This window comes from Rhinopithecus bieti, unplaced genomic scaffold, assembly GCF_001698545.2.
Source record: "Rhinopithecus bieti isolate Rb0 unplaced genomic scaffold, ASM169854v2 scaffold_74439, whole genome shotgun sequence".
Taxonomy (NCBI): domain Eukaryota; kingdom Metazoa; phylum Chordata; class Mammalia; order Primates; family Cercopithecidae; genus Rhinopithecus; species Rhinopithecus bieti.
Window position 1 is genome coordinate 60,506 of NW_016827390.1, and position 10,109 is coordinate 70,614.

General features: G+C 39.7%; 1 protein-coding gene across 1 annotated transcript; it reads left to right on the forward strand.

The window, feature by feature from the left end:
• The first annotated feature begins 8,220 nt into the window (after positions 1–8,220).
• MAGEB6 (MAGE family member B6) lies at positions 8,221–9,904 on the forward strand. The gene is made up of 2 exons (XM_017863793.1): positions 8,221–8,700; positions 8,827–9,904. Exons 1-2 carry the CDS (start codon positions 8,223–8,225, stop codon positions 9,570–9,572), a joined length of 1,224 nt encoding a protein of 407 aa, XP_017719282.1. The 5' UTR covers positions 8,221–8,222; the 3' UTR covers positions 9,573–9,904.
• Positions 9,905–10,109: the final 205 nt, after the last annotated feature.

Sequence of the window (10,109 nt, forward strand, 5' to 3'; positions counted from 1 at the left end):
AAAAAATGCTCATCATCACTGGCCATCAGAGAAATGCAAATCAAAACCACAATAAGATACCATCTTACACCAGTTAGAATGACAATCATTAAAAAGTCGGGAAACGACAGACGCTGGAGAGGCTGTGGAGAAACAGGAACACTTTTACACTGCTGATGGACTCTAAATTAGTTCAGCCATTGTGGAAGACAGTGTGGTGATTGGATCTAGAACTAGAAATACCATTTGACCCAGGGATCCCATTACTGGGTATATACCCAAAGGATTATAAATCATGCTACTATAAAGACACATGCACATGTATGTTTCTTGTGGCACTATTCACAATAGCAAAGACTTGGAACCAACCCAAATGTCCTTCAATGATAGACTGGATTAAGAAAATGTGGCACATATATACCATGGAATACTATGCAGCCATAAAAAAGGATGAGTTCATGTCCTTTGTAGGGACATGGATGAAGCTGGAAACCATCATTCTTAGCAAACTATCGCAAGGACAGAAAACCAAACACTGCATGTTCTCACTCATAAGTGGGAACTGAACTATGAGAACACTTGGACACAGGGCGGGGAACATCACACACTGGGGCCTGCTGTGGGGTAAGGGGATGGGGAGGGATAGCATTAGGAGACATACCCTAATGTAAATGACAAGTTAATGGGTGCAGCAAACCAACATGGCACATGTATACATATATAACAAACCTGCACGTTGTACACATGTACCCTAGAACTTAAAGTATAATTAAAAATAAATATATAAATAAAAATAAAAAACACACAACAGCCACAAAGTTAAAACCGAACAAATATGGTAGATATTAACCCAACTATACCAATAATAACTTTTAAAACAATGATTTAAATGCACCAATAAAAGACCAAAACCAGAAATTGTCAGAGGAGATTAAAAAACAAAAAACAAAAAACTTAATGTTGTCTACAAGAAATCTACCTTAAACATAAAGATATAGATAGATTAAAAGTAAATGAACTGGAAAAAGATATGTGATTCTACCGCAAATGTACAGAAAGCTGGAGTAGCCATGTTTGTTTCAATCAAAGCAGAATTCAAGTCAAGGAAAATTATGAGGTATAAACAGGGGCATTTCATAATGATAAAGGGGTCAATTCTCCAAGAATATATACCAGTGCTTATTGTGTATGCACCAAAAAACATGGTGTTAAAATGAGTCACATAAGGCAAATGCTGATGAGACAAATCCACTCTTAAAGTTGAAGACTTCAACACACCTCTATCAGTAATGGACAGACACAGCAGCCAGAAAATCAGTAAGGGTATAGTTGAACTGAACAGCAGCATCAATTAACCACATCTAAATGACTTTTATATAATACTTAACCAAATGATAAAATGCACTTTTTTAGGCTCACATACACCAAGATAGAACACATTTTGTCCCATAAAAACACACCATCAAGGGATGGAAAGCATACAAAGTATGCTCTAAGTTTACAATTGAATTTACCTAGAAATTGAAAACATAATGATAGCTGGAAAATCCCCAAATATATGTAGATTGAACAACATGCTTCTAAATAACACATGGGTCGAAGAAGGCATCTCAAGAGAAATTTTAAAAATACAACTTTTCAAAATGTGTGAGGTGCAGAAAAAGTAGAACTTGCAGGGATATTTATATCATTGACTGCATATACTAGCAAAAGGAGTATCTAATATAATAATCTAACCTTCCACCTTAGAAAACTACAAAAAGAGTGAATTAAATCCTAATAAAGTTAAAAATAAATATTAGAGAAGAAATCAATAAAACTGAACACATCAATAGAGAAAATCAGCAAAACTAAAAGGCAGTCATCAGTCATCAAATCTTCATTTGATAAGATTCATAAAATTATTAAACCTCCAGTTACATTAACTAAGAAAAGAAGAGAGAAGACACAAATTGCTAACGTCAAAAATGAAAGAAAGGCCATCACTGATTATTCTATTGACATTAAACAGATAGCAAAGGAATATTATGAACAATTCTAGGCCCACCAATTTGGTAACCTAGATGAGATAGACCAATTCCTTGGAAGACACAATCCAACAAAACTCACACAAGGAGACAGAGATCATCTTAATAGGCCTATATCTATTAAAGAAATTGAATCAATGATTGATAACCTTCCAAAAGAGTAAACAACAGTCCCAAATGAGCTCACTGGTGAATGCCGTCAAATCTTTAGGAAGGAACGATATCAATTCTCTACAAACAAGCACAAAGATGAAAATATACTTAATATCATGGATCATTAGGGAACTGCAAATTAAAACAATCAGATATCACTACACATGTATTAGAGTGGATAAAATCCAAAACACTGACAAGACCACATACTGGAGAGGATGTGGGGCAATAGAACCTCTCATTCAGTAATGATGGGAGTGCAAAAATGGTACAGCCTCGTTGGAAGACAGTTTGTCAACATCTTACAAAATTAAAAATACTCTTGTCATATGATTCAGCAGTTGCTCTCCTTGGTATTTAGCCACATGGGTTGAAAACTGATGTCCACACAAAAACTTGAATACAAATGTTCAAAGCAGCTTTATTCTTAATTGTCAAAACTTAGCAGAAACCAACGAGAATTAAGTGTCCCACAAGCATACAATGAAATAGTTTAGTGATTAAAAAGTGTGTTATTAAGCTATGAAAAGACATGCAGGAACCTAAATGCATATTGCTAAGTGAAAGTAGCCTATTTGAAAAGGTTACATGCTGTAGGATTCTAAGTATATAACATTCTGGAAAAGGCAAAATTATGGAGACAGTTTAAAAAAAGGGGGTTCTGGGGGATGGGGGAATAAGGGGAGCACAGTGGATTTTTTTTTAGTATGGTGAAACTGTTCTGTATGATGCTGTCATAGTGTATACATGTCATTCATTTTTAAAAACCCATAGGATATATAACAGAAAGATTAAACCCTAATATAAACTGTTGACTTTAGTTAATAAAAATGAATCAATATTAGCTCATCAATTTTAACAAGTATACCACATTAATGTACGATGTTAATAATACAAGAAACTGTATGTGAACCGATGAGAGGGTATATGAGAATTCTTTGTACTTACCACCGAAGTTTTCTGTAAACTTGAAAACTGCTCTGCAAAATAAAGTATGCCCATTAAAACTCCATCCCTGCGTTATATATTTAGAGTAGTTTGTTTTCCCGGAATAACCCATGAATATTTGCAGTTAGCTAATTATTTGTATTGATTTTCTCATCTGAAACTTTCACTCCTTAAGAAAACAGCCATTCTGTCACTAGTAGTTAAATTTGCTCAAGTGTCTTCTATCATTAAGTAAAATATAACACAACACAACACACCATGGCTCTTTAAACCTCCTTTAAATAATTCTGTTTCTGTCCTAAATAAATTTTACACTCTCTAGATTTTGTATGCATAAACATACACACAAAATGCATACATATATTTATATTTATATATTGAAAATATTATAGAGCATTAAGAGATATATGTTCAGCTTGTAAAAAAATTGAGCTCTACACATAAAGTTCTATTAGCATAATTGTTGAAAAGTAGCCCAAGCAGTACTTACAGGGATATTTATTGCATTAAATAGATTTACTATAAAAATGTTTGAAACATTGTAACAATTCAAGAAGCTAGAGAATGAATAGCATATTAAACACAAAGAAGAAGGTAGGAAATAATGAAGATAAATTCAAAAGTGATAAATGAGAAAATAGTTGAACCAACTAGTAAAAGCCAGTTCTTTGAAAGGATTTATATAACAATGTGTATGAGTATGATCAATTACAAATGAAAAAAGCAGAAATAAATGATATTAGATAAGTAAAATTATATAAAACTTAGGTGTAGAAAAGATGTAATGCTAATAGGGAACACTGTAAGTATTATCTGTATCTCAGGATAACAAATGATGGACAAGGAGAAGGTTCTATCTGAAAAATTTTGGGTAATAAACTCAAAAGAATTTTGGAATCAGAGAATTACCATCTTGTAACCCGTGACAGATAAAAGGATAAAAGTGATGGCTGCCAACATCATCACAAAGGAAATAATAGAAATTATCTATCTCTTAATGAAACTGTACCGTATCACCTCTGGGGTGCACTTGCCAATAAACTTTAATATGAATAATATTCTACTTATAAAAATTGAAGATTATTCATGACAAATCTTAGCTAATTGAGTTCATTATTCTATTCTCTGTACTATTGCATATATTTGAGAATTGTCCATAACAGGATTTTATTTTGAATATATGGACTTTTAAATATAAAAACCTAAGTAGAAATGGAACAATTTTTAGCAAAATGAAAATGACTAAAATGACCGATAAAATTACAGAACCTTTGAATGCACAAAATACTGAAACTATAGTCCAAACCCAAAGTACCATCAGACTGTTTTAGGACCAGCCAGGTTTAGAGACCTATTACATCAAATGGTGAAGAAGAAACTAGTCACCACTTCATGTAAACTCTTCCAAACAACACAAAAAGATTGGGAGAATTACTCCATCATTTTCACAGGCTTGCTTTCTTTGACACAAAGACCAGATGAAGATATTCCACTAAAATAACATTTGAGACAAGTTCATTCACATAGAGACAAAATATTCTCAATAAATTCATAGTATATCCAATATAGGCATATCCAATATAGCAGTGAATTAATGAATAGCCTGTATCCAAGAAATGAAAAGATGATATCATATTAGAAAATACTATCAATTGGAAATCACTGTTACCAAAAATGGTGAAAAAGCATGTGATCGTGTGCAGGGGTAAAGAAAGAGCCTTAAAAAACCCTCAACACCAGTGTATGATAGTAACTTTTAGCAAACTTACATTAGGAGAGAATTTCCGTCTTGTAAAATCTATAAATTGACATATTGAATGTGAAACATTACAAACATCCCAAAAAGAGTCCAGAAGAATATACACCTGTACAGTATAAACCCTACTGCTGATAATTGGATGAAAATACATCTATAGTCCACAACCATAATAATACCGAGTAAATTAGAGGTAACAATAACAAAAGCAGATAATTGTGATAATATAATCTCCTATTTAAAAAAAAAAAAACACAAAACAACGTAATTGGTGCAAAAATATTTAAATGCATAAGGAAATTAAGAAAATGTGTGTACAAAAGATCACTATAGGTAAGTCAGGAGTATAGTCACACAAAATCAATAACTAATTATAACATGTAATGTGAAATATGCCTTTCACAACAGCAACAATATCCAAAATATATCTAACAGAAAACCAAATAGAAATGTACATGTTCATTAAGGAGACAGCTATAAAAATTTACTGAAAGACTTAGGAAAAATAAGTCTCCAATAAAGCAGTATACTATGTTTATTTACTGTGGAGGAGATATTGTAAAGATGTTGATTCTCCTTAAAATGTTTACAGATTCACTGCCCTAGCCATAGCTGTGAAGATGACAACCAAACCTGGGCGGTTCTTTCCCATGACCAAACTCAACCATACAGAAGTTAAAGGAAGAATTAAAAAAAAAAAAAAAAAGGCAATATTAACAACAGCAAACAAAAATGAGAACCCTGAGAGACGGTCAGTTTATGTTGAACAAGAACTGGTGTGTGGGCAGGTAGGGGCATGCACTGAAGTAGAGACAGGTCTGTAGCCTACAATAGAGGCAGATAACGGAATTGGCTAGAGAAAAAACTTTAAAACTTTGGTCTTTGCTTCCTTTGCTGTGCCATTGGACAATGCATTTTTTTTCTGCTTATCTAAAGGAAATTCAGTCAGGAACTCAGACCCTATGTGCCAGTTCCATGGGGTAATATTGGGACAGCAAAAACTTCTGGGTAGGCTGAGGAAGTATGAATCCAGACACTATGCTAATAACCACCTGAAACTTCTTTAGTGGAAGCGGACTGGCCTTTAAATTCGTATTATTTTAATACAATATAAAGAATTGACTAAATTAAGATAGCAAAGATTGCAGTGAGTCACACAAGATAATGGTAGAAATTCACTCATGAAAGTGTTGAATACAGACACCGATGTCAGCCAAGAGAGGAGTCTCAGACATAGCTGTCAGGCTAAGAAGTCCTCTCACTTTCTCCTTATGAATTTTACAGGATCTAGTCAGAGGAAGGGGATGAATTTACATCAGAAAATGGAGAAAACTGAGACACTGCCAGAAGTCAATGTGAGGACCCTGAGTGAGGACTGAGGGGCTCCACACATGAGAAGAGACAAGAGTGCCCCCCAAATCTCCCTTCATTCCCCGATCTTGCATCACAACTTAATAGCCGCAGCCAGGTTTAGGAGGCCCCAGGCAGTAGTGGCCAGGTGAGGTGTAACTGAATTTCACATGACGAGTCTCAGGAAGTTGAAGTCTAGTCTGAGAGGGTGTCCTCAAGTCACTAGAGGGGGCATGGCAAGAATGAAACCACAGGCCGGGCACGGTGGCTCAAGCCTGTAATCCCAGCACTTTGGGAGGCCGAGACGGGTGGATCACGAGGTCAGGAGATCAAGACCATCCTGGCTAACACGGTGAAACCCCGTCTCTACTAAAAAAAAAATACAAAAAACTAGCCGGGCGCGGTGGCAGGCGCCTGTAGTCCCAGCTACTCCGGAGGCTGAGGCAGGAGAATGGCGGGAACCCGGGAGGCGGAGCTTGCAGTGAGCTGAGATCAGGCCACTGCACTCCAGCCTGGGCGACAGAGCGAGACTCCGTCTCAAAAAAAAAAAAAAAAAAAAAAAAAAAAAGAATGAAGCCACGACACTGAGTAAGGGCTGAGGGCAAAGTCCATTAAAAAAAGGGAGTCCCACAGAGCCCCACCCCTACCATCAGTCCTGGAAGGTCCCGGCATGGCTTCTGGGCTCAGGCTGTACCTTACTTCCTACTCTGAACTCTCAGGGAATGAGAGCCTCTGTCTCAGGTTGACTGATTCAGCTCAAGAGATAGAGAAGTCCAAGGGTCCACGAAGAGCCCCGAAAGAACTTTATGTGAGTTGCCTGGAATCTGCTGCACCCACAGAACACAAGGGGGAGTGACAGAGCCCCGCAGCTGCTGTTACGCTGGGAGGGCCAGGTGGGCGTGGCCGGAAGTAGTTCCTCCTGACTTCCACCTAGAAAGGGGTCTGAGCAAGACGCCTCAGTCTGAAAAGTGCTGTGTCACGTCAGCGGAAGGAAGCATCCCAGATCTTCTCAGCTGTCTTGGTGGGTATCCTGACCTAGAACTGGGGGGGCATTCCCCGACTTCAACCCCTTCCCCTAAAATGGCGGCTCCACAGAGCCCTGCCCCAACCTGCCCGGAGCTGGTCCCGGAGGAGTCCCCAAGCATGGCTGTTAGGCCCAAAGTCCATTCATTTTTTCCATCATGTTGTAGAACATGAAGGCCTCAGTCCAAGGCTGGTGGACGTAGGTCAGTAGAGGGAGAAATCTCAGGCCCTACATAGTTAAGAGGACCCTCTTTAGGATTGAGGGAACTCCATGTACCATAACGGGTTGCACCAAACTCTGTGCTTGACGTTAGCCTGGGGGTCTGGGCAGGTTTCTAGAGACTGAAGTGCGTTCTCACTTTGTCTCTGCGAAAGTCGGAGAGGTAGGCCCCTGATTGTAAGGAGATGGCAGCAGGTCAGTGAGGGCGATTTCCAGGTTGTGGGAAGAGTCAGAGTGAGGAGTCTAATTACCGTGAGGACCGTTCTCACTATACAGGAAGAGCATTAAAATGCCTCCCTAGGCGGTCTGCGTGTCCCCGGAGTGAAGTGTTGGGCAGAAGTGCTTCCTTATTTCCTCCTGGTTAGTATTGTAAAAATTCCTAGTGTCAATTTCAGAGCGGCACAGAGAAATGGGCCTCTGGGTCTTGTCAACAATTTTAATGATGATCCTGAATGTAAACAGAGAGGATCCGACAGCTGAACAGAAGGTCACCCACTGCCAGCCGGTGCTGTCACCTCAATAAGCCCCAAAATGGGCTGTCATGCTAGAGCCTAATACTCTAACTTCCTCCTGAGTTCGAAGGAGACAAACTGACCAGGAGAACAGGAGTCCTGTGGGTTCCTAGAGCAGTTGTTTTGCAGAAACCTGCAGAAGGGGCGCTAGTTAAAGCCAAGATGGTCGCTCTCAGCCGAAGGCATTGACGTGACATCACTCTCTCCCATCCAGGTGCCAGCCTTCCCAGTCTTCTTACCCACACTCAGCCATCATGCCTCGGGGTCAGAAGAATAAGCTCCATGCCCGTGAGAAACACCAAGAGACCCATGGTCAGCCGCAGGATCTCACAGGTCCTCAGGCCACTGCAGAGAAGCAAGAAGAGTCCCACTCTTCCTCATCCTCTTCTCAGGCTTGTCTGGGCACTCGTCGTAGGTCTTCTGATGTCTCTGTTCCTCAGGAGTCTCAGGGAGTGTCACCCACTGGGTCTCCTGATGCAGTCGTTTCATGCTCAAAATCTGATGTGGCTGCCAAGGGCCAAGATGAGAAAAGTGCAAGCACCTCCCCTGAAGCCTCCATTCCTCAGGAGTCTCAGGGAGTTTCACCCACTGGCTCTCCTGATGCAGGTATTTCATGCTCAAAATCTGATGTGGCTGCCAAGGGCCAAGATGAGAAAAGTGCAAGCACCTCCCTTGAAGCCTCCATTCCCCAGGAGTCTCAGGGAGCTTCACCCACTGGCTCTCCTGATGCAGGTGTTTCATGCTCAGAATCTGATGTGGCTGCCAAGGGTCAAGATGAGAAAAGTCCAGGCACCTCCCCTGATGCCTCCACTTCTCAGGAGTCTCAGGGAGCTTCACCCACTGGCTTTCCTGATGCAGATGTTTCAGGCTCAAAATATGATGTGGCTGCCGAGGGTCAAGATGAAGAAAGTGCAAGAGCCTCACAGAAAGCCATCATTTTTAAGCGCTTAAGCCAAGATCCTCTAAAGAGGAAGTCGTGCGCATTGGTGCAATTGCTGCAGGAGAAGTTTGAGAAGAAAGAGTCCATTTTGAAGGCAGACATGCTGAAACGTATTGGCAAGCGTTACAAGCACTACTTCCCTGAGATCCTCAACAGAACCTCCGAACGTTTGGCGGTGGCCTTTGGCGTTGAATTGAAAGAAATGGATTCCCGCGGCGAGTCCTACACCTTTGTTAGCAAGCTGGGTCTCTCCAGTGAAGGAATTCTGAGTGGTGCTAACGGGCTGCAGAAGTCGGGTCTCCTGATGTCGGTCCTGGCTGTGATCTTCATGAAAGGCAACCGTGCCACTGAAGAGGAGGTCTGGGAGTTCCTGAGTTGTTTGGGGATCTATGCTGGGATGACACACGCAATCTATGGGGATCCCCAGAAGCTCATTACTGAAGATTTGGTGCAAGATAAGTACGTGGTTTACCGGCAGGTGCCCAACAGTGATCCTCCATGCTATGAGTTCCTTTGGGGTCCACGAGCCCATGCTGAAACCACCAAGATGAGAGTCCTGCGTGTTTTGGCCAAGAGCAATAACAGCAGCCCTGGTTTATACCCACATCTGTATGAAGATGCTTTGATGGATGAGGTAGAGAGAGCATTGAGACTGAGAGATTAAGGCAGAACTGGCACTATTCCCTTAGCCAGGGCACCTTATGGGGCCACATCCTACAGATCCTCCCATTCTGAAGTAGAAATTTTGCTTTATGTTAGAAGAGAGTAGTGAGCTTTCTAAGTAGTGCAGTATAGTAGAGGCTGGAGGGAACAAGATATGTCTCTTTCTTTTGTCTTGTTATACATGAGTAACTTGTAGATTTATGTTTTATTTCTTTGTCAATTTTCAAGATTGTTCCTGTTAAGTGAAAGTTTATTTTGCTTCAGATTATACAATTATCAAAAACGTAGCTCTCACATTCATGGTTGTTTAACCAATTTGAAAGTTACAGTTTGGGTATTAATTAAACAAAATCACACAACATATTTTCGTTGTAATTCAGAACTAGATAACATGGTAATAGAAAATGGATTTTGATATGAATCTTAACACAGTAAAATAGTTGACATCATAATATGACGAGAAAGAAAAGGAAAAACAGAAGTGTAAAAGTTGTATAATTCTTGGTTTGCCTAATTCCTTTTCCTATTTNGCCCCTCA

What these genes read in the sequence shown, in the direction of transcription:
- MAGEB6 (XM_017863793.1), top strand. Translation starts at nt 8,223, where the DNA reads ATGCCTCGGGGTCAGAAGAATAAGCTCCATGCCCGTGAGAAACACCAA. An exon ending in CACTGGCTCTCCTGATGCAG is followed by an intron (nt 8,701 to 8,826) that starts GTGTTTCATGCT and finishes TTCCTGATGCAG; the next exon opens with ATGTTTCAGGCTCAAAATAT.